The sequence below is a fragment of the Ricinus communis genome, chromosome 1, assembly GCF_019578655.1.
Source record: "Ricinus communis isolate WT05 ecotype wild-type chromosome 1, ASM1957865v1, whole genome shotgun sequence".
NCBI lineage: Eukaryota > Viridiplantae > Streptophyta > Magnoliopsida > Malpighiales > Euphorbiaceae > Ricinus > Ricinus communis.
The window spans coordinates 1,684,017-1,705,549 of record NC_063256.1 but is presented as its reverse complement, the minus strand read 5'-3'; the positions used below and the strand labels follow the sequence as shown (position 1 = coordinate 1,705,549).

The 21,533-nt window shown below is 34.6% G+C and overlaps 6 protein-coding genes across 18 annotated transcripts; 4 read left to right on the top strand and 2 right to left on the bottom strand.

Annotated features, from left to right (window-relative positions):
* Nucleotides 1-47: 47 nt before the first annotated feature.
* LOC8258533 lies at nt 48-3,795 on the bottom strand. Of its 8 annotated transcripts, none has more exons than XR_001536454.3 (7): nt 3,494-3,784; nt 2,669-3,010; nt 2,453-2,546; nt 1,872-1,993; nt 1,613-1,778; nt 939-1,037; nt 48-605 (listed from the first exon to the last, which is right to left on the bottom strand). XR_001536454.3 is itself a non-coding variant. In XM_015728865.3 (7 exons), exons 2-7 carry the CDS (start codon nt 2,993-2,995, stop codon nt 549-551), a joined length of 861 nt encoding a protein of 286 aa, XP_015584351.2. In that variant the 5' UTR covers nt 2,996-3,010; nt 3,494-3,780; the 3' UTR covers nt 48-548. The 8 variants fall into 8 exon arrangements, 7 of the variants coding, with proteins under 7 accessions (XP_015584351.2, XP_002511815.2, XP_048233617.1 ...); XM_015728865.3 differs by having other exon boundaries at nt 1,617-1,778; nt 3,494-3,780; XM_002511769.4 differs by having other exon boundaries at nt 1,617-1,766; nt 3,494-3,758.
* Nucleotides 3,796-8,979: 5,184 nt separating this feature from the next.
* Nucleotides 8,980-12,490, top strand: LOC8258532 (digalactosyldiacylglycerol synthase 2, chloroplastic). 2 transcript variants are annotated; one of them, XM_015729108.3, is made up of 5 exons: nt 8,980-9,192; nt 9,798-10,201; nt 10,280-10,546; nt 11,032-11,381; nt 11,766-12,490. In XM_015729108.3, the coding sequence occupies exons 2-5, from the start codon at nt 9,917-9,919 to the stop codon at nt 12,274-12,276; spliced, it is 1,413 nt and encodes a 470-aa protein (XP_015584594.2). In that variant the 5' UTR covers nt 8,980-9,192; nt 9,798-9,916; the 3' UTR covers nt 12,277-12,490. The 2 variants fall into 2 exon arrangements, with proteins under 2 accessions (XP_015584594.2, XP_002511814.2); XM_002511768.4 differs by having other exon boundaries at nt 8,981-9,192; nt 9,803-10,201.
* Nucleotides 12,491-12,679: 189 nt separating this feature from the next.
* LOC8258531 (elicitor-responsive protein 3) lies at nt 12,680-14,251 on the bottom strand. The gene is made up of 5 exons (XM_025160122.2): nt 13,911-14,251; nt 13,743-13,808; nt 13,468-13,594; nt 13,260-13,365; nt 12,680-13,085 (listed from the first exon to the last, which is right to left on the bottom strand). Exons 1-5 carry the CDS (start codon nt 13,975-13,977, stop codon nt 13,029-13,031), a joined length of 423 nt encoding a protein of 140 aa, XP_025015890.2. The 5' UTR covers nt 13,978-14,251; the 3' UTR covers nt 12,680-13,028.
* An 849-nt stretch (nt 14,252-15,100) lies between these two features.
* Nucleotides 15,101-16,107, top strand: LOC8258530. Its single transcript, XM_002511766.4, has 3 exons — nt 15,101-15,401; nt 15,484-15,630; nt 15,736-16,107. The coding sequence occupies exons 1-3, from the start codon at nt 15,135-15,137 to the stop codon at nt 15,877-15,879; spliced, it is 558 nt and encodes a 185-aa protein (XP_002511812.1). The 5' UTR covers nt 15,101-15,134; the 3' UTR covers nt 15,880-16,107.
* A 173-nt stretch (nt 16,108-16,280) lies between these two features.
* LOC8258529 (acyl-coenzyme A thioesterase 13) lies at nt 16,281-18,486 on the top strand. 4 transcript variants are annotated; one of them, XM_025159707.2, is made up of 5 exons: nt 16,281-16,719; nt 16,911-16,924; nt 17,365-17,645; nt 17,842-17,988; nt 18,136-18,486. In XM_025159707.2, the coding sequence occupies exons 2-5, from the start codon at nt 16,915-16,917 to the stop codon at nt 18,277-18,279; spliced, it is 582 nt and encodes a 193-aa protein (XP_025015475.2). In that variant the 5' UTR covers nt 16,281-16,719; nt 16,911-16,914; the 3' UTR covers nt 18,280-18,486. The 4 variants fall into 4 exon arrangements, with proteins under 4 accessions (XP_025015475.2, XP_025015476.2, XP_048229627.1 ...); XM_025159708.2 differs by having other exon boundaries at nt 16,911-16,973; XM_048373670.1 differs by having other exon boundaries at nt 16,833-16,924.
* LOC8258528 lies at nt 18,295-21,445 on the top strand. 2 transcript variants are annotated; one of them, XR_007215735.1, is made up of 5 exons: nt 18,295-18,429; nt 19,325-20,071; nt 20,176-20,322; nt 20,596-20,913; nt 21,066-21,445. XR_007215735.1 is itself a non-coding variant. In XM_002511764.4 (5 exons), the coding sequence occupies exons 2-4, from the start codon at nt 19,808-19,810 to the stop codon at nt 20,737-20,739; spliced, it is 555 nt and encodes a 184-aa protein (XP_002511810.1). In that variant the 5' UTR covers nt 18,295-18,429; nt 19,325-19,807; the 3' UTR covers nt 20,740-20,760; nt 21,066-21,445. The 2 variants fall into 2 exon arrangements, 1 of the variants encoding a protein (XP_002511810.1); XM_002511764.4 differs by having other exon boundaries at nt 20,596-20,760.
* The last annotated feature ends 88 nt before the right edge of the window (nt 21,446-21,533 follow it).

Genomic DNA, 21,533 nt, shown 5'->3' with positions numbered 1-21,533 from the left:
AGACTTGGGTATTGCACAGCCATAGTAAGCAGAAGGGGCAGAGACAATGACAAAAGTGTAATATTTTGTACTATAAAGATCAACCCCTGGAAGCCGGAGATACAACAGGAAATGAAAAGTGAACAAGAAGATTAGATGGAAAAGACTGAAATAAGACCAAACTTCACAAAAATCAGTCTGGCCTTGCATTAAGATTTTTAAAACAAATAAGGGATCGAAACTAACTTTATACAAACAAATGAAAACCAATCACTTGGTGGAATTCTCTACAACATCAAAAGTTTAAGAAGAATATTGCAGAAATCCAGTATTAAAATCTGCTTCCACCAAGAAGAAAAGAAAAAAGAAAAGAAAAAAAAACCAATTACCAACTGAGGTTTCAAATATGCTGGGTAGAAAAACGTCCCACTTGGATCCTATACAATACGAAGCAACCCTGCATAGCATTAGCTGCTTACCACGATTTGGGTTCTGCGGGATTGTTCTTCAGCTAACCAGAAAAGCTCCTGCCTTACAGATTGGAGCCTCGAAAGACCTTATTTTTCAAGTTAGTTCTGACTGCTTTCTGGGTCAGTTTGGGACTTCTCAATGAGCAGCTCAATTTTCTGCTCATGAAGAAAATAAAGGCACATTAAATATCCTTAAAAAAAGAACGCATACAAAAAACTCTCAACAAGAAACCAAAGTGAAAAAGGGCACGCTTTCTGTTATGGAGAAGTTACTGTTATCCAATCACATATGTACTGTGAAAGAGTGTGGATAATAATATCAAAAATTGAAAGTGTTAAAAAATAAGGTTTGCCACCACATTAAATGAAACTGTTGCTGCTAGCTTCAGGAGGGAACATATGAAAATATTTTTCAGACTGAAATAATCTCCGAACTAATTTATTTCCATGCAGTTCCACTACATTCCATAAAAATGCAACATTCCACACCTTAACTGATTTACTGACTTCTTCAAGCTTATTTAGCAGCACTTCACCAGGGATTGCACTTCTAGGCTCCAATGATGCATAGCGTGGAGAATTCATCACCTGCATGACGTAGATATACTAATAAAGGTAATAGCTAAGTATCCATTCTACTTAAAAGAGCAGTAGAGATAGAATAGAACTAGCCATCTCTATGAACTCCATTGTGTTCTAAACTTCCTATTATGTATCCCGAGCCTTTAGGAAGTGGCACATTCAATTAGATTCTCAGAAAACTTGGAAAGGAGAAGGATGCTTCCTATAATTCTAAAGTATATTCTCCAAGTACTAAAAGAGGCTCAGCATGTAATGAGGTATGGTTTTGGTAGCAAAAGAAAGCTGCCGACAATGAGTGCCACTCCAAAGTATAAGTAGAAACTAGGGACATTCAGATAAGCATGTAAAGTAGAGTACAAAAGGAAAATGACTAAACTCGCAGTTAAGGCAGGCTTGCTATTAACACACTATGAAGCAAAAGCTCACTCATGCCACATAAGTGATATTGAAGTCACCAAAATAATAATATTCAAAGGGTCTATAAATCTCTATTAGATTGTAAAGGTGGACCAAGGAGCATTACCAATTCCTGCATTTGGATCAAACACAACTTTCAGAGAATATGGAAAAAAGAATCTCACATGCCTTCCAGGTTTTGGATGGTGATTTAAAAGCAGCTGGTCCCTCACCCAATGATCCCATTCTAGACATACTGTCTCCTTCCCCTGTGAGAGCAGCAGGTCTCCAACCTCTTCCATCATCCCGTATATTCTTTGCAGCTTCTGTTATTATGACCTGTAAGAAATTCTAAACTCATCTAGTGTAGCTAATATTTACTGTTCATTTTTGTTTGATAATAACGGCACAATCAGATAATTTCAAGGATCAACTTTGCGTTACCTTTCTCAGAAATGAAGGGCTAACAACACCTTGAACTTGCAGTTCATCAACAGGTGCAGCTTTTCCATGTGCTATACTTTCAACTCTAAATGTATGGATTCCATAAATAGACTGTAGCCAGCCTACAAATATCAACAGCATTTAAATATCTCCCTAGTAAACATAAAAAGAATCTGTTTCCACACAAAGGTTATTAAATAAACAGTTGCATTAGTTTAGCTCGATTAAGTAGCTTACCATATCCATCACATTAAAAAAAAGATATACAATTTACTGTTACACGATAAGCCAAATAGAGTTTCGACTCTAACTGCCCAAAATTTTATTAGAAGAAAATCAATATCAACCAATAATTGATCCATAGTTTAGGAATTCTTAGCTGTATAACACATAGGATGGCTAACAGAAAAGAGGGCAGTACAAAATCACTTCTTCTTCCTTTGGGCCATTTGCATGGACAACAAGTAATGGAAGAGAAACATGTACATAGATATAACCAATATAATTTATCTGGTAAATAGAATTATAAAAGAAAAATAACCAATGGGAAGAGGCAATAGAAAGACCAAGTTGCATCTTACCTTGTTCAATGATGATATCAATCACAAAGGAAAGAGGAACACGCTTGTCAATTACCGTGACTCCCCAAAAGGGTATGAATGAAGGCCTTGAAACCTTGACACAAGGAAAAAATGATAACTATAGTTGCATCTAGTTCACTATGAACGACAAGAGGAACGAATTCAATATGCCAACCCCAAAGAGAGAGAGCACCACAACAAGACATAAATATGTACCTTATACACAATTTCGTTGGGCGTAACATAGAGTTTGCGTGATGAAATCTCCTGTCTAAACACGTATCTTCTGATGGGCAAATATAGCAACATAAGAATACCTACTCCCCAAGCTAAAACCAGCAACAATGATATAGAAACCCATATAACGGTATCATACTTCAAGGTACTTTTCCCAAGCTCCTCAAAGGAGGCCGTGTACAGTATCTGTTCAGACTCCACTTCATCGTCGTCGTCGTCGTCGTCCAACGCGGCTTCAGGATCGGAAAGTAAGTGATCCTTCGATGATCCAATCTCTGACAGACCCTCTGTGTATCCCGTCAACATTCTCCAGGTTCAGAACTGAAACTCAATGCATAAAACATAAATGCTGAATCTGTGTTCTAAAAGATATACAAAGTTCATAAGGATACATGAATTGTTTCTTGACAACAAAACATTGCCATTTATTTGCTTCTCCGTTCAAATTCCCAAACATGTTAATATTCACTGATTGAAATGGATCAAAAGCAGGATATGGATATGATATAAACGCACTGAAACCTGATTCTTGAAGCATCCTCAAAAAATATGCGTCTAATGCTAAAAGAATATATATCTATATATATATAGATTTTTCACAAAATAATCAGCAATAAAAGAATCAGACTACCAGACCAAACATGCAATTTTACTTCACAAGCTTAAAGTACTAAACTTTATCAAGAAAACTCATCCGTAAACAATCAACTAGTCTTTAGAAAGATTTTAGTAAAAAAAAAGAAAAGAAATGAATAAAACAGACTGTCAAACCAAAAAACAGAGTGTGAATTAAAGCTTCATTACCTAATTAATTAACGTTATAAATCTTCGAGATATCAATTGGGGATTTAAGGTAAGTAAAATTAAGGAAGTTGATGTTAGGGTTCTGATGTTAAATTTAGGGTTGTATTCTATCTACCAGTCCATGCTCTAGTACAGTGTTGGCAACACATAAAATCCAAAGGGAGGAGAAAATAGTGAGTTATCTGGAGAGGTCGATCGTATAGTACGCAAACCTCCAGCACCAATGATGAGCGCATGAGAATGACCGATCGGCAATAATATTCTAATCCAGCGGCAGAGAGGCCCTGCCTACGGTAGACAAGGCTGTTCAAAGTTATTTCCCTTTCTTTAAGTTAAATCAATAACTTAAATGGAGAAATGGACTAAAATACACGGGCTTAATTATTTTTTGGGAGAAGTTACAAACTTGCCCCTGACATTTGTCCGGTAGAGCAAATACGTTCTTTTAACTAATTTTTGAAACATTCAACTTGGAAAAAGTATTTCATTGAAATAGATAGTATTTTTAATTTTATTTAAGAATTTAAAATTTATATATTTTATATATAATGAAAGTAAATTTAGTATTCTATATAATTAAATTTACGTGCAATTAGTTATAACTAAACTAAATTGTAATGAAATAGATAATATTTTTTAAATAAATTTCATATTAGCAAATTAATACATTATATAAAATTAAAGATCATTTTTATTTTTTTATATTTTTTTAAATAAAATAAATGATTTTATATATTTAAACCAAACATTATAGATTTTACGCATATCAATAATAATTTATCTCAGAATTTTACCAAAAGAAATATTTTTTAATTATGTATATACAAATTTTTCTAAGACTCTCCACAACGTGAAGATTAGAATTCTTTGATTGATTCCATGCTTTATGGTTCCAGTTCAAGACTGATCCCCTTTGGATTTTTGAGATTCAATTGCTCAGGTTAATACAACATTGTCTCTTTTTTCTTTCTTACTCATTCGTTTTTTTGTTATAATCATATAGATTTGCTTCCTTCTTTTATTGCTTTTACTTTTCTGTTTTAATCCTATTGGATGAAATTTAAATTCCATCAAAATCAACAGGAACGAAAATTAGTCACTTGGATATTGATGATTTAAGAATTAAAAAATCTAAAAAATTATATTTTTATTAATATTATGTGTCACTATTGTCTTTTGTTTAACGTAAATATATTTTAGTATCTGCTTTAGAAGATTATGTTAATTATAGTGTTTTGAGCTTCTCTCGTGGATAAGAATTGAAAAATATAATAGTAACATTATAAATTAGATAAACTTGTAATCTTTATAAAATATCAATTCCACACACGTAGTGTCGAATTTTAAAGTTTATTCTATTTCTATTTTTTTTATATATTAAGAAACAAACAAGCAAATATACATCAACCAAAGAAGAAATTTACCTTTAGATGGGTCTTCTATTTTTCCATATTATTATTTTAAGCATCGTTTTTATTAGTTTATCGATATATTTTATAATATATAAATATTTTTTAATTTTATCTTTCTAAATAAATAAATTTTTAATAAATTCAACCAAAAATAATATGTAAGCCATTCTAGTGTCAAGTGAACAATGGGGGCGAAATAACCCTTAATTGGAATGAGAGATAAATAATGAAAAAATAGTGAAACGAGAGAAAAATATAAAATTAGAAGAAGCGTGAAAAAGAAAAGTTTATATTCTTCATTCGATTTTTTTCTTATTTAATTAATTAGTTTAATATTAAAATATAATTTTCAATCAACAATTGCTTTAAACTAGTCGTGTAATATCCGGAATTTTTATATATTTAATAATGAGTTTTTATTTTAAATTAATTTAATTTAATTTTTACTTGGTCTAGTTGGAATAATTTAAATGCAAGTTTTGAATTTTAATATTAGACTAATAAAGGAGTCATTCTTTCTATATCCTATTAGTTTGAATTTTTAAGAAATTAATTAAGTAAATTATTTGAGAAATAATTATATTTTGGTTATTCAAATTTTCCCCAAATGCATATTTATATAAATAAAATTATATATTGAAAAATTGTGGGAAAATTGTAAAGGGTGTTTTTAATACTAAATTGAAAATTTATTTTTGGATGAGGATTAAAAGTGTAATTTCATTAATATGGGGTTTTAATAGAAATTTGGATGTTTGGTATTTTTGTAAATAAATGTGTCGGCATGGGTATTTATGTAATTATGTATTTTCAATAATTCTAATTTGGTCCAAATTAATTAGCTAGGGGCTTAATTGTAAGAAAGGAAAGTTTTGGGGCCTAAAGTCGATATGAAGAAGAAGAAAAGAGAAGAGAGTGTTGAGGAGAGAGAAGAAAAAAAAATCGAGAGAGAGAAGTAGGTGGCTTGCTGCCTCCCGTGGCAGTCGGAGAAAAGCCCGTCGAGGCATCTGTGGCCGCCCAGTCAACAATGACATGAGTTAGCGAGAAAAAAAAAGAAGGCGGCGACTTTGAAGGCCGTTCGGTCGTTTTCGGTACGATCTTGGTGGCGATCGGCTCCCGCCGAAGAGAGCTTCCTTTTGGCGGCCGGTTTTAGTGGCCGGGAGGAGAGTTCCGTGAAGTAGGTGGCATTCGCATTTCGGCTTTTTCCGGCAAGCTTGAGGATGGACGATCGGAGGGCGTATCCACTTGGCATCGGTTTTGTGGCGATCGGACTCCGTTTGCGAATCTACGGCCGAGATTGTTCGCAAATTTCTCGGGATGATCGGGGGTCAGATCGAAAAATCGGAAGCGGGGATCATCATCACGCGTCATTTCGAGTCTGATGGTGAGTTCGGATCGTCGATCGGACTCCGGCGGCTAGAGGCGAGCGTCTCGGTAATTTTCTCTGGCTCATTAGTTTTTGGAAATTCTTTGATTTAGTTTGTGCTTATTGTTTTGTGTTGAGTATTTGATATTTGTAAGTCAAAAATAATTATTTGTCGGTTTGCCTGCCTCGTGTTTTGTGCTGTGTGGCGGAGTCGGGAAAAATAATGAAGTCTGGGGACCCGACTCCCGTTGTTTGAATTGTTGGATATTTGAAGTGTTTTTCTGGCAGGTCATGGACCCGTTTTTACAGGAGATAAATGTCCGTGTTGTAGGGATGATCGATTATTTCAGCGTTTTGATAAATTGTTTTTCGTGATTAGAGATCTGTCTGTTCAGCTCGCTCCAACCGAGGCACCGGAGCAGAGTTAGGAGGTCACCAAACCAATGAGTTAAAGTCATATATCGCTTATGCACGTGTCATGCATAAAATTTGATTTGCTACTATGATTGTTCATTTGCAATTCCAATTATTCATTTAATTATTATTATATGCATGATACTTTTTAATTACTATTTAAATATGTTCTTCCTTTATCACCAATTTTAATATTACATGATGACTCGGAATGGGACGATAGTAGAACATAGGAGTTGCATGAGGGTTCCAGTATAAATCTGAGAGAGATAGAGAAATGATAAATAGGTAAAATTTTAAGAAAGAAAGATTAGGACTACCTTACAGTCGAGCATCTTTGGGCTTAGTTGAGTGTAGTTCTTGGGAGTAAAGGTCCCTGGTTGAGCTTTGCTCTCTGGGCGCCAGTCTTATTGGATAAGAGAGCCGAAAGGCCAAGGCTGAGAGTTAAGTGACCAGACTGGAAGTAAGGTCCCTGGTCGAGCTCTGCTCTCTGGGCGCCAGTCTTATTGGATAAGAGAGCCGAAAGGCCAAGGCTGAGAGTTAAGTGACCAGACTGGAAGTAAGGTCCCTGGTCGAGCTTTGCTCTCTGAGCGCTAGTCTTATTGGATAAGAGAGTCGAAAGGCCAAGGCTGAAAGTTAAGTCACCAGACTGGAAGTAAGGTCCTTGGTCGAGCTTTGCTCTCTGGGCGCCAGTTCGGTTGGAATGAGAGATTGAGATGTTAGAGTTGAGGTTAGTCAAGATGTAAGTATTGAATTAAATCGAGATGTTAGAGTTGGGATTAGGGTTCTAATGAAGTACTCTGTCCCGTTGCATGTGGAATTATTTTTGTATAAGCATGGCATGACACGTATGGTTTGCATGATTTATTAATTATTTTAAAATTAAATAATGTGATATTGAGATGTTTGAAACTGTTTTAGATATATGATTTTAACTCACTCTTGAGACTGACAATCTCCATTTACTGTTTTTCAGATTCGTGATTGTTAGTCTTCCCGCGACTCTTACTCAGTAACCCGACTTCTTCATCATCGGGTGGTGTTTGATTTGGTATGTCAAATTGTAAAAATCTTAGATTCTCTGCAGTAGTAATAGTAGAGGTATCAGTGGTAACTTTCTGTAGTTTCGAGTATCGCCTAATTCTTCTGGCAGACCGATTCAATTGTGTAAGATTTAATGTTAAGATAATTTGTGGCTTACATAATATTAATTTGATATGAGATTTAATTGAGTTAGTGAGAGTCAGGCTTACTACGAGATTCGTTAGCCTTACGCCTACCCATTCCCTAGTGCCGGTCACGGGCCCACAGGTGGGGTCATGGCAAGTCGTTTACCCGTACGTTGCACGACCGTAATTATTATTTTGATTATAAAATCAAATTGATAAATATAATATAATAAAATTTATAATATTTAATATTGCTTTGTAAAATTTTAAAAAATAATAACAAACTAACTACTTTTATATATTTTATTTTTTTTAAATTGTAAAATTTTATTAATATAATAATATAAAAATTATTTATTAATTAATTTAATATTATAAATTAATATATCAATATAATTAATATTATTATTTTTTAAAACTAAAAAATTATTATATAATTAAATATTTAACTTGTTATTAAATATAATATTAAAAATATAATTTAAAATGTTGTTTTCTATATTATAATTATTATCTAATTACAAAACTAATTTATTAGTTAATATACTATTTTAAAATAGATTTAATATTATTATATAGTTAGAAAACTATTATTAGTTAATAAAATATTAGAATATAAATAATGTGCTATTATTTTTTATAATAGAATTAGTATCGTTATCCCGATTAAGAAGTTAATTATTAGTTAATATAATATTAAAATATAATTAATATCTATCTCTTAGGATTGTAATTAGAAATATAATTTATTAATCTATAAATTAATAAAAAAATTATAAAATTATATATAAATTTAAATTTTATGTGTCAAAAATAATATATATATATATATATATATTAAAATAAAAATTATATATTATTTATTAACGGTGTTATATCCCACGTTTCAGGAGGGGTCAAAATAACAATAAAAACATATATTTTTTTATAATTCTAAAAATTAGTTGAGGCCGGGCAAATATTAGGAGTAAAAATTGTAACTTCTCCCTATTTTCTTTTAATCGGAAAAATAATGCGCGGAAACTCGGACTTACGTACATCAAGACTGATCACAAGAATGATAGAATGGGCAACACTTGTAACTGCCCTGTATTGGGGGAAGTAGAGAAGCCAGCTGGAGAAAGCAAATAAAATAAATAAAATAAAAACGACATCGTTCAACTGTTGCAAAGCTAGGACAGAGGATATTCCCTCCACCTTTCGTTGCCTAAGCTGAAGGCAACTACTTGACCAAATCCAATATCAAGCATTTCATAACTTTCACGCCACCAGGAATCTTTTCCTTTTTCTTGAAAGTTGTCTACAACAGAGGATCATCATTACTCAGACAAATTACAGGTATTTTCTGTTCGAGTCGTTTACTTCGATCTGTTTCTTCTGCTATTCCGTGTTTATAATTTGCACGATTTTTAATTTCTTGTGGATTTCTCAGTTCTTAGAATCGGCGTAGCTGGTTTTTTTGAAATTCATGGAAATATTATAGTTGTTTTGTTCTACGCATCATTTATTGTATATTCACTCGGTTATAGATGGTAATCTTCTTGCTTGAAATGATGTAAGATTTCCACGTCTTTATGGATGGATCAATGTGTTATAAGTCTATAAATGTTGCACTTTAGGTCTTTCTTTTCTTGCGAATTCTAGTTGCAATTCTGTGTACTAATATTTAAGATGCCTCTTTATGGCCAAAGCCGTTATTTTGTTTAAGTATTCATTTCTTTCTTGCCAAATAATTACTTAAGTCTATATGCATGAGATATATAGGCAGTTATACTGTAGTTTAACAGTTGTTAGCTACACCGAATTCGTTCATTGCTAGCTGGAATTGTGCACCTAGCTTTAGAGCAGCCGTCCTTTCATTTATTGCTTTAGAATTGTAGAGGTGTGTTAGTGTTAGTTGAAACTGCTACATACTATATATCTTACTTTTATTTTTCTATTAGTGCAGTTAAAACATAATAAGTTCTAGAACTTGTGAACCCCTACTTCTCCAATTCCGGTGGTTTTTACTTGAATTCTCTAAGGGGTTGTCCGTGCCTAGCACTTAAGACCTGATGACTGAATGGATCAAAAACAGCAGCATATTGCAATATTTACCACTGCAAGCCTTCCGTGGTTGACTGGAACTGCTGTCAACCCTTTGTTCCGTGCTGCATATCTTGCAAAGGACGGAGACAGAAAGGTCACTTTAGTGATTCCGTGGTTGTCTTTGAAACATCAAAAGTTAGTATATCCGAAAAACATTACATTCAGTTTGCCGTCAGAGCAAGAAGCATATGTCCGTAGGTGGCTTGAGGACCGAATTGCATTTCTATGTGACTTCAAATTATGCTTTTATCCTGGGAAGGTAATCATACGCAATTATATCAGTTGAACAAGTAGTGATAATTTTGTTTATATTTCTTGACATCAATTCATGGCACAGTTTGCTAAAGATAAAGGAAGCATTCTTCCTGTAGGAGATATCTCTGATTTCATCTCTGATGAAGTGGCCGATGTTGCCATACTTGAAGAGCCTGAACATCTAACATGGTTCCATCATGGGAAGAGATGGAAAACTAAATTCCGCCTTGTGATAGGAATTGTGCACACCAATTATTTGGAATATGTGAAGAGAGAGAAGAATGGACGATTGAAAGCATTACTTCTTAAATATGTTAACAGCTGGGTAGTCAGCATATACTGCCACAAGGTATGTTGCTTCATATGATTATACATTTCGTCAAACCATTTAAGATTCAGATGGATATAATTAGTGTCATTCAAGTATCTAACTTGCTAGTTTAGGTCTGTCAATTTACTGGGGAATTTATTTCATAAGAAAGCAAATTAGGGAATTTTACATAAATGACCTTTCTTGTACATGCAGCAGGCTCTTTTATCTATCATAGATAGATGGCAACTGATATATTAGAGGTTTGTTGAGGTAGAGACTTGGGAATTTAATGAACAAATCTCAAGGTCAACCCACTTAGATGGTGGACAAGGTTTATAGAAATAGATAGGAGTTTAATGCGACATAACATGGAAAAATTTAATAAGACATCAAGAAAAGAAAGCATCATCTGGTTGGTCAGGTTGTTTATGACATGCTCATCATTCAGCTTCATGAGATTTTCAGATAGTTGAAATTTCTTATTTTTGCTTGCTGACCAGATTACTCTGATGTAAATCCAGGTAATTAGATTATCTGCTGCCACCCAGGATTATACTAAATCCATCATTTGCAATGTTCATGGAGTGAATCCCAAGTTTCTTGAGATTGGAAAGAAAAAGTTAGAGCAACAGAAAAATGGGGACCAGCCCTTCACAAAAGGTGCTTACTACATTGGAAAAATGGTGTGGAGCAAAGGTTACAAGGAGCTTCTTAAACTTCTTGATGATCACCAAAAGGAGTTGACTGGGCTTGAAGTTGATTTATATGGCAGTGGAGAAGACTCTGATCAAGTTCAGGAAGCTGCTAAAAAGTTGGAACTGGTAGTTAGAGTAAACCCTGGGCGTGACCACGCTGATCCTGTATTCCATGAGTAAGCATCCTGCTGTATGTGCTTCCTTCTTGGTATAAATTTATTTATTAACTCTAAAATTTTTACCCAGATATCCGGCTCATAATGCATTTTAAAAACAAAGCAACCCGGCTAAGTGAAAGCCTTAATTCGAAGTAGTTGGGAGTTGATATGTAGATCCATTTCCTCCATTCCATTATAAACATGATGAAGAATCTGATTGTAACTGGTTGTGTTAAGAAACAACTCTATGAATATGGTTTATGCAACCAAACCAAGTACAGGTTTTAACTGATTCTGGCATATTCAGCGAATTTTCTATTTTTTGCTCCAATTCTTTTGTCCTTTATTTAACCTCCAACTGGTATCTGTTGTCTAATTTTCATTTTTTTGTTCTTGTCCCAGCTATAAAGTGTTCCTGAATCCAAGCACCACAGATGTGGTATGCACGACCACTGCTGAAGCATTAGCAATGGGAAAAATCGTTGTATGTGCCAACCACCCCTCGAATGACTTCTTCAAGCAGTTCTCAAATTGCCAAACTTATGATAACCGCAAGGGCTTTGTTGAGGCCGTGTGTAAGGCTTTAGCTGAACAGCCTGCTGAGCTGACTGATGAAGAAAGGTATGCACTGTCATGGGAGGCTGCCACAGAAAGGTTTCTGAAAGTTGCTGAGTTGAACCTACCATCTGCATGGAAAGTGGAAAGAGTTCCATCAAAGAACTTTGCTTCCACATCTTTGAATCTAAGACAGAACATAGAGGATGCATCAGCATATGTTCATCATGTGGTTTCTGGGTTTGAAGTGTCAAGAAGAGCTTTTGGTGCAATTCCAGGGAGTTTGCAACCAGATGAGCAGCAATGCAAAGAGCTTGGGCTGGCTATTTCCGCAGGGGAAGGAGGATCAAGACATTGATATAATAATCTTGTGGCTGACTAATGTATTAACAAAGGGCAAAGAGGTACATATAAATGTACTGTGATTGTTTCCCCATTATTGCTGCAGCTTAAACATGGATAATGTATATGGAATATGTTTCTACTGCCTAGAGTTGCTCGAGCTGCCATAAAAATCCATATTCGTACAGTAACTGTTTTATGTTGATCATTTTATATGCTTCTCTGATGTATCTTTGCTTGTTTACCCAATAGTCATTCTTCCATGCTTGCTATGAGTATTAATGTAGCAAGGGATGTGTTCAGTTAACTGCATAGGGATGCCAGATTGCGGGATTGCAGCATATGGAATCCTAACAGACGGTTGTCATGCCAGTGGCGAGGTCCTTTCAAAGGGAATGGATATCAAGGAATCTGGTAACCTGCTGCTAATTTTGATTCGTTAGCAGATATTGATGAGAAGAAGTTCCACTAGTGTGTCAAGAAATGTTACTAGAGATTAATAAAATTTTCAAATGGAGCACTAATTTGTTATTTTGTTTATAATATCAACGTGTTATAATGGAAATTTCCGTTAAAGCTAGCCAATTCATATAGGCAATGGTGTAAAATGTAAATGAGAAGTAACCACGTCCAAAAGTCTAAAAGTGAGTCAATATATATATAATATCATTTTCAGAAAAAAGAAATCATATATATATGAAAGAGAGTTGGAATTTCCAAAATAAGAGTATAGATTTGACTTTGCAAATGATAATGTCAATGTCATCGCTAAGCATTTTCTTCCCATACACCGTAGCTCTCCTCCGTATGAACTCTTCCAACTCTCTGCAACAATATTAATATTAATGGAAATATTGCACAAGAAAAGGCACAGTTTTAAAAACAACAGTTGTCGCAGATACCAAACTATATTATAATCTGAAACTATCTGAATGTTAAATCCAATCCTATCAACTAGACAGTCGACAATAAAAAAGTGTGCAGCTTTTATAAAAATACCTCCGGAGTAAAAGCAAGGCCAATTTTTATCTCTCCGCAGAATTCCTGGTCCTTCACAACATTGTAGGCGAGGCTACCCTCCGTGAACACTGGCTCTAAAGGAATTCTACACCAACAGTTCTGATTCAGAGATTTCTTACATACTTCCTATGGTTATTTTTCAATGAAATTCTTTATCAATTTATCTGTGATGAAATTTAGAACTCACATTGCTTCTCCAACAAAATCATCATTTGTGAATCTATCACCGTCCATTATCTTGAGAATGAGTTCAGAGGCACCTTCAGAAATTGTGAAAACAAAGGTTTCATTCCATTCTGGTTCGGATCCTTTGCCTGCAGGATAATTACATCTTATGTAAACACAGCGTCGCCTTTTGCAGAATTCAGAACGAACGAATGTAATCATGTAGAAGACTGAGTAGAAAAAACAAAAGCTGGCCCTGATGGAACCACCAAAAGAAGAATAGACAAACAAATGAACCTGAAGCAACACTGCTTTTCTGCTCCTGACTCCGGCAAATCAGTCTAACGTAAGGATCCATCTTGGCTGCTCATATACATATACGACACACAATGTAACTGCATGTATATAATTCAATATCATGACAATAAGACAGCAATCTTAAATAGGATAGAGATAGAAAATTACTGATGAAATCGGTGTCTGGAAGAGCTTTGGCTGCGACAAGAAGAACTTCGAGCGTTCCTTGGGGCATTTTTAATTGCGAATCAGACAAATGGTTTGGAAATCTCTGATGATTGAATTGGAAAAAACACGAGAAGTCAGTTCCTTATAATTATAAATGTACCATTACCACCACTTTATTTTAGTTGCCAGTTTGATTTCGGGTTATCGGTTTACCACTCTGATCTGTCTTCAGCTCAATTCAACATCAATCTTTTCTCAAAATATATGTTTGTTTGGCTGTATAATTCTTTTAATTTCATCTTATGTGGTATTCAGTTTTGTATTTCTTCTATAATTACTATTAATATCACTACGGTAATACTATCTCAATTAAAAATTAATCAAATCTGTTGTTTATATTATTTGTTTGAACTTAGTTCTTCAATTTATAATGGTTTTGCAATTAAATAAATAAATATTTATATGGATTAAATAAAAGAACATCTATATTATTTATGTATAGCCGGTAGTTGGGGTGTACTAATAAGATGATAAATTCCAATTGTATGAAAGATTATAAATTAAAATTTTTAATTTTTTATAAACAAGAGGTTACATTTTATAAGAGCCTTTGTTGAAAAGAAGAAAAAAGACACTTATAAATATATGAAGCGAAGCGTTGGTCACTCACTTCATTTCTTCGTTATTTTAATTGTTTAGCTTTCATTAGTTTTTATTTTGATAATTTAAATTAAATTATATGAATTTTTAATATTTTAATAATATAAATACTTTTAAAATATTTAAATTTTACTAGAGATTAGAGTGATTAAAAAATATTATTTCATTATTTTTGTATATATTTAAAAATTAAATAAAAGGATTTAGTATAATAAATAAATTCTAAAAGTGAATTTATATATTACATTAGAAATTAGTGAGCAGACAATATAAAATTAAATCTTATTAATAGTTATTTAATTAAAAATATAGTAAATAAATTTTATAAAATTATAAAATAAAAAGATAAAAGGTTACCATATTTAAATATTAGGAATATAAAAAATTTAGATATATAATAATTGCCTTTTATAAAAGTAGCTAGTGAGTGGATAAAAAAATTGAAAGAGATTGTGATAACCACTAGGAAACAGCCACGTAAGACGCGGTCAACTACCAAACGACAAGGGTGATTCCCAAGAGATTGGCCAAACTGATAATAGTCAAAATCAAAATAATACAGACATGGCGAGAACCCCCGCTGCCGCGGCCCCCAATACTTCTTCAGAAAAGACATCATCAGCTTCAACAACAACTATAATTCATAAGAACCTGCCTCCAGAATCTGCCAACATCGTCGTAGAGTTTTTCTCTGACACGGCGACTCCCGACACTTCTCTAAATTACAATTGCAACGACTTCTATTCTCATCTCATTTGCGATGTCCTCAAAGCCGACCTTGTCCAACATGGCCGTATATCCTGCACCGTTACAGTCCAACCTTCTGTCACTGTAATCTCTTTCTCTCTAACTAAACTAGAAGATAACTGTTTCTTTGTTTTGAATTGGTTGTTATTTGTTCATGGAATTGTAGAATGATTACAATGGACTACATGGTGGGGCCATTGCATCAATAGCTGAGAGGTTAGCCATTGCTTGTGCTAGAACTGTCGTGGCCCTCGATAAACAACTCTTTCTTGGTGAATTGAGCATGTCTTACCTCTCTGTCGCTGCACAGAATGTGAGTGTCTCTTTTGGTTTTCTTTTTTAACAACTGTCTTTGAAAAATCATATATATTTTCTTTACATATTGGGAGAGCTGTGATCTATGTGTTTGCCTTATCAGGAAGTTTTGGCAGTTGATGGTTCTGTAGTGAGGAGCGGAAGAAATTTGACTGTAGTTGCCATTGAGTTTAGAATCAAGAAGACCCAAAAGCCGGTCTACCTGGCTCGTGCTACCTTATATCACATGCCGGCTTCCAAGCTATGAATTTTCCTGTGCTTTTGGCCTATCATCTTGGTTTTACGTACTACATCTCTTGCTTGCCTATTAGACATGTATCAATGGTTTCGTTAGTTGCCATATTCGGGTATCTTGTGTAATTCTGATTATTTAATGTCTTATGTGCATTTGCTAGCGTGTCTATCATGTGTGGCTGGCTCTGTCTTTGGCTGCAAATTGCAATGCAATGATATTGGATGTTTTTCAAACTGCTCATTCATGGTGTTTAAAGAGGGTTTCTTAATTCTTTTCTTTTTCCCCTTTACTAGAGCGTTAGATGTTGAAATTGGAAATATTTTCTGCTGCATTTCCACTTGTGAACTGATATTGTTCGTAGACACATACAAGATCCGTTCCGACTATGATTAGAAGCTAAAGCCAAAAAATACCAACTTCCATCTTAACCACTAAGCCAACTGATGAACCTAATAGTTAGTATTTTCTACAAGGAAAAAGAAAGGAGAAGGCTAAATTCTGCCTCTAGAATGCACGCGGTCACTATAGCAATGAGACTTCTTAGGTCCACTTCATAGCTGAACACCTATTATTGTGGGAATCTAGTTTTTCTGTTTTGCTGCAAGTGCAGGCGATTTTTTTTTGTCAAGAGTCTGCAGGAAAGGGATCACAGCATTCCGTCTCTATCTGAATATTTGAAAAACAGCCCCATGGATTATTGCTTTGGTTCCAACTTGATGCTGTGTGGATCACTCTCTAAACTTGGGATTTCATCATAATAGCCTGACTGATCAATTTGCGCGACAGATTTCTTATTCCTGTAGTTTTTCTGTAAAGCCTGCTTGGAACCATCTTCATGCAGGAGATTTAAAGGTATTCTGATATGGGCTAGTTTGAGGTACTCCTTTATCGTTAGACACAACTTCAGCCGCTGGATTAATTAGCAATGCGAAAAAATATTGTTAACTAAAGATAGGATTTAACAGAGAGGTTGTCAAGTTTCTGCAAGCTGTTTGCCAATGAGAGCTCTAATCATTTGCTTTCCTGTTGCAATTTCTCAGCAGTCGTATGGCAGAAGGTATTGAGAGTTTGTAAAGCCAATACTAGCTGTTATAGTTGGTGTAGAAGTGAGTTAATTTTGAATACTCATATAGTTATTTCTCGTTGATTTTAATTTTAATTTATTTTAAACTATATTTGAGGCATATATAGTTAAGTAAATATAATTCGTTAAATATAACTACTAATTTAAATTTGCAAGACAATCAAAGATTTTAGTAAATAGACAATTTAAAGAATGTAATCAAAAGAAATGAAGTAATTATATCGTAATTCTTTTAAAAAAAATTAGGACAGCGAAGTTATGAATTGGTAGTGTGTGAAATTTTCCACCTCAAAATTGAAAAAATTAAATAAATTAAAAAGAAGAGTTGGAATGATAGATAGCCCTTTGTTAATGGGCTTGGCCTACCCGTGCGTGAACCATTGACAAAGTTCAGTTAGAATTTCTTCCAACAGATTCCAGTGGTCAAGATTCAAGAGAACATATGGCGAAAAGCTTCGTCACCGTCACTTCTCCGTCAGAAGATTCACCATCGTCGTCTTCTTCCCTAACGGTCTCCAAAGGCGTTGTTGATAAAATTCACGGCTTTTTCACTGACGTAGGAGTCACTTCCTGTATCCCAAAAAACAAGCAATCAGAGGATTTCTATTCCAATATATTGAGTAATCTTCTCAAGGCGGATCACGTCCAGAGCGGCCGAATTTCGTGCAGTTTCTCTGTTTTACCCTTTGTTGCAGTAATTCTTTCACTCTTCTCTTAGTTTAATACCTTGTTTGGTTAAAAACAAAATTACATGGAATTTGGAACGAATGCTTTGAATTTGACATGAAAGCTTTTGGTGAAATGTAGGATCTAAATTTAAATGCATCAATGTAAATTTGGTAAAAATATAACATATAATTAATCGTTTGTTATGTGATAATGTGGTGAAGAATTATTTTGGTGGACTGCATGGAGGGGCTCTTGCGGCTATAGCTGAGAGAGTGGCAATAGCTTGTGCCAGAACTGTTGTAGCTGAGGATAAGGAAATATTTCTCGGCGAATTGAGTCTCTCTTATCTCTCTGCTGCCCCAAAAAATGTGAGCTTCCTTTTTTGTTTTGTGTTATTGTTTAAGCCTCAGTAATGACTGCTTAAAGAGATTGCCAATTTTTTTTTATATGCATGTGCTCTGTAATGGAATTGATCAATTGACTGATTGATTCTTTATTAAATTGTGTTTTTTCAGGAGGAGTTGGTGGTTGATTCATCAGTACTGAGGAGTGGGAAAAATTTGACTGTAGTTGCAATGGAGTTTAAAATCAAGAAAACTGGGAAGTTAGCCTTCACAGCTCGTGCTACATTCTATAACATGCCTGTCGCCAAGTTATGAAGTTCTCTTGGTTTGTGATTATATCCTATGCCTTGCCTGTAGCCTCCTATGCGGAAACTCTTTTCATTTGTTTGATTAAGGATATAATCCTTGTTGCTGCATTCTGATAGCTTGGTGATTCTCAGTGCTTGCATGATAGTTGGGAATAGGGTAAGTAACACATGTATACCAAAAAAGTGAAAGAAATAAAATCACCCATTTCCAGAATGAAACGAGCATGGCCTTAAATAAGTAATGACCTTTAATTCTTTTGCATTGACACCACTAGTTCATGGTGCTAAAGATAAATTTTCTTACTTGAAGGACAGAGGTTTGAATTGGGTTATAATCTATGCCAAATCAAGAAAGTTTGATGCTGTCTTTGTCACTGAACAACTGACTTTTCATATATATAAGTTGGCACTCCCTGATGTTTTTGCAACTGAATAAGTCGCTGGTTCAAGGAACAAAAAGGATGTTTCTTGATGTAGGAAGTGATAATGGTTGTCAAGCCCTTATCGTTGCGTGGTAAATGTTTCCACTACAAAGTTAAAGGGGTATTCTATGGTGACTGTAAATAACCGTTATTGGACGTGGAAGTGCAAAATCCCATACTATGGTGTGTGATAGAAACAAAATGAAAATAAGTATGTAAAACAAACAAAATCACCGTAAACAGTACCAAAGTTAAATACCTGCATTTGTTGCTTTATAGTTTTCTGTGAGGCTGTGAAACTAGGTACCAGTTTGTCTAAGCAGTCGTAGAGCAGATTATAACAGTCCTTTGTTTAAAACTTTGATAAGCACAAAGTGTCTTTATTAGTGAGGACTGAAGAGGGCTAAGCTGTATCTATAAAAAACTTTTGGGATGAAAAGACTTCAAGGTGAAGGAGAATTATGGATAAAAAAAATAAATAAATAAGAGAAACTTGAACAGAAAGGGTCACTAGAGAGTAGAGTTGAATTTGATATGCAAACACTTTTCATTCTCTTCAATACTATGCTCCCGTGACATTGCTGTTTGTTCGTTTTGTTTTTCTTGCGTAATTGCCCTTTGTACATGCAGGTCCAGGCATGGAGAAAACAGTTATCATTACTGCCTTGCGTTCAATTCCAGATTTTAAGACAACCGAGATATAGTTTACTCCACCAAATAGGCTGGCAAAAAGTTAATTCTTCTTGTATAGACGTTCACCCTTCTAGCAAAGCTTTTGCTTTAAAGAACAAGCCGATTCAATAACGTATATAAGTTTTCATAGTGAATTGTCTACTTTAATTCAAGTATTCCCACTGTTTGATCTCTGAATATCTACTATATGTCTCCAAAGATTTGAACAAAGATCCAACTGTAGTTACTAATTTTAAAAGAAAATATTAAAAAATCGAATCTGCTTGCTGAGGAAGAAATTGGATCAAATGGGCTTGCTCTTAGAACGCAGGAATAGATATTCAGACATAACTAAAATGGGCTTAATCCATCCAGCTGTAATAAATAATAAATTGGTCTGGCTTCCAAAGAAGATTTGGAGCAGACTGTTTGTGGGTTCAAATGGAGAAGAATTCTGTTTCAACCACAGCTAGTATAGCAGGAGAAGCACAATCTTCTTCAGAAGTAACCGTCGCCAAATCCTTGCCTGCAGAGTATGTGCGTGAGATTGAAAGTTTTTTCATTCGGAAAGGAAGCTCAGCCCATCTCCCTGAAAACCATAAATCAAAGGATTTCTATTCTCATCTCTTTCGGCATCTCCTCAGAGCTAATTATGTCCAGCGTGGCCGTGTCTCCTGCTTGTTCTCCGTCCTATCTGCTTTCGCTGTAATCATTTCCTCTTTCTTTTCTTCTTTTCTAACTATTACTTTCAACGGACATGCGTCCTTTCGTTTGCTAAGGCTTTGATTTCCGTTGCTGGGTTTTTCTAGAATATTTTCAATGGATTACATGGAGGGGTAATTGGAGGCATAGCAGAGAGAGTGGCAATTGCTTGTGCTAGAACCATTGTATCTGAGGACAAAGAGCTTTTTCTTGGCGAATTGAGTATGTCTTATCTTTCTGCGGCTCCATTGAACGTGAGTCTCTCTTTCTCTCTCTCTCTCTCTCTCTCTCTCTCTCTCTCTTTTAATTTGTCAGTCCCATTTCTTTATTCTAAAACAGAAGAAAATGGGGGACTTTCAATTTTGTGTATATGTGTTTGCAAATTTGCAAATCAGATAAGCATAGTGGTTATTTGTAGTGTAGGAGATAGATAGGCAAGACAGAGCTATGCTGTAGCACTGTTTTGACTTGCTTGTGCATTGAGATATACTTCTGCGGCTCTTACACTATTAACTAATTCTTCTCAGGAGGAGTGTGTAGTTGATGGGTCCACTGTAAGGAGCGGAAGAAATTTAACTGTAGTTGCAATGGAATTCAGAATCAAAAAGACAGGGAAGTTGGTTTACACTGCTCGTGCTACCTTGTACCATATGCCCATTGCCAAGCTATGAAATATCCATGGTTTTGACAATGTATGAGCTCATCTCATTAATTCCATGAGAATGCAATGAGAATTTCTTTTGTTCATTAACCTTGTCGATCCTTGCTCATAATTGAAGTTAATTTTTCGTATGCATTTGAGCTCTCTACTTAAGCATGTGGTTTAAACTTGAAAACATAATCAGGTAAGAGGTTTCTCAAAGTGTTAATTGATGCTTTATATGCATCCCCTGTTCCTTAGAACTGGTATTTTCACTGGACAATGCAACTTATGCTTTAATGGGTCCTGGATAAGGTATGGAATAAACTGATTCCTGCTGTCTTTTCTTTTTTCCAGACTTTGAGAAGTGGAGGAAATTATCACTCAACCAGACAATTCAGCAGAGCTGTGAAGTTCATTGAGAGGAGTAGCTGATGAAAAATGTCAAGAAAAACTTACTGATCATTCTTGGTCGTATAATGGCTGTAATTAATTACCACAAAGATGCGTGTGCTGTTAACATCCATTATTAATGCTTTCTTTAAATGGGTGTTAAGGCCTCAACCATAAATGGCTGTTAAGCGTTTTGCACATCGCTGCAGTTTCTAGCGGAGCCCAAGTTTACATAGGAACCTAATCCTTTCTTTCCTTGTAACGCAGAGGACAAACATGAGTAACTATTGTTATTATTAATTATTATTCCTGCTTCAATAGTAAAATGGTAATTTCTTCTTCTTCTTTTTTTCTTGAGCCGAGAACACAATGCAAAGAATTTTAGGTCGAAGGGGTTCAATTGTTACTATTATTAATGCACTCCCACTTGAA

Bases quoted from the DNA above. Each gene is read 5' to 3' on its own strand.
- LOC8258532 (XM_015729108.3), top strand. From the start codon at position 9,917: ATGGATCAAAAACAGCAGCATATTGCAATATTTACCACTGCAAGCCTT. The intron at 10,202-10,279 runs GTAATCATACGC...TTCATGGCACAG, and splicing joins TATGCTTTTATCCTGGGAAG to TTTGCTAAAGATAAAGGAAG. The intron at 11,382-11,765 runs GTAAGCATCCTG...TTCTTGTCCCAG, and splicing joins GCTGATCCTGTATTCCATGA to CTATAAAGTGTTCCTGAATC.
- LOC8258529 (XM_025159707.2), top strand. The intron at 17,646-17,841 runs GTAATTCTTTCA...AATGTGGTGAAG, and splicing joins CTGTTTTACCCTTTGTTGCA to AATTATTTTGGTGGACTGCA. The intron at 17,989-18,135 runs GTGAGCTTCCTT...GTGTTTTTTCAG, and splicing joins TCTCTGCTGCCCCAAAAAAT to GAGGAGTTGGTGGTTGATTC.
- LOC8258533 (XM_015728856.3), bottom strand. From the start codon at position 2,995: ATGTTGACGGGATACACAGAGGGTCTGTCAGAGATTGGATCATCGAAG. The intron at 2,547-2,668 runs GTACATATTTAT...CCTTGTGTCAAG, and splicing joins CCAACGAAATTGTGTATAAG to GTTTCAAGGCCTTCATTCAT. The intron at 1,038-1,616 runs GCATGTGAGATT...TACGTCATGCAG, and splicing joins CACCATCCAAAACCTGGAAG to GTGATGAATTCTCCACGCTA.
- LOC8258528 (XM_002511764.4), top strand. From the start codon at position 19,808: ATGGAGAAGAATTCTGTTTCAACCACAGCTAGTATAGCAGGAGAAGCA. The intron at 20,072-20,175 runs GTAATCATTTCC...GGGTTTTTCTAG, and splicing joins CCGTCCTATCTGCTTTCGCT to AATATTTTCAATGGATTACA. The intron at 20,323-20,595 runs GTGAGTCTCTCT...AATTCTTCTCAG, and splicing joins TTTCTGCGGCTCCATTGAAC to GAGGAGTGTGTAGTTGATGG.
- LOC8258530 (XM_002511766.4), top strand. From the start codon at position 15,135: ATGGCGAGAACCCCCGCTGCCGCGGCCCCCAATACTTCTTCAGAAAAG. The intron at 15,402-15,483 runs GTAATCTCTTTC...ATGGAATTGTAG, and splicing joins CAGTCCAACCTTCTGTCACT to AATGATTACAATGGACTACA. The intron at 15,631-15,735 runs GTGAGTGTCTCT...TTGCCTTATCAG, and splicing joins TCTCTGTCGCTGCACAGAAT to GAAGTTTTGGCAGTTGATGG.
- LOC8258531 (XM_025160122.2), bottom strand. From the start codon at position 13,977: ATGCCCCAAGGAACGCTCGAAGTTCTTCTTGTCGCAGCCAAAGCTCTT. The intron at 13,809-13,910 runs GTAATTTTCTAT...GTATATGAGCAG, and splicing joins TCCAGACACCGATTTCATCA to CCAAGATGGATCCTTACGTT. The intron at 13,595-13,742 runs GTTCATTTGTTT...ATTATCCTGCAG, and splicing joins GAAAAGCAGTGTTGCTTCAG to GCAAAGGATCCGAACCAGAA.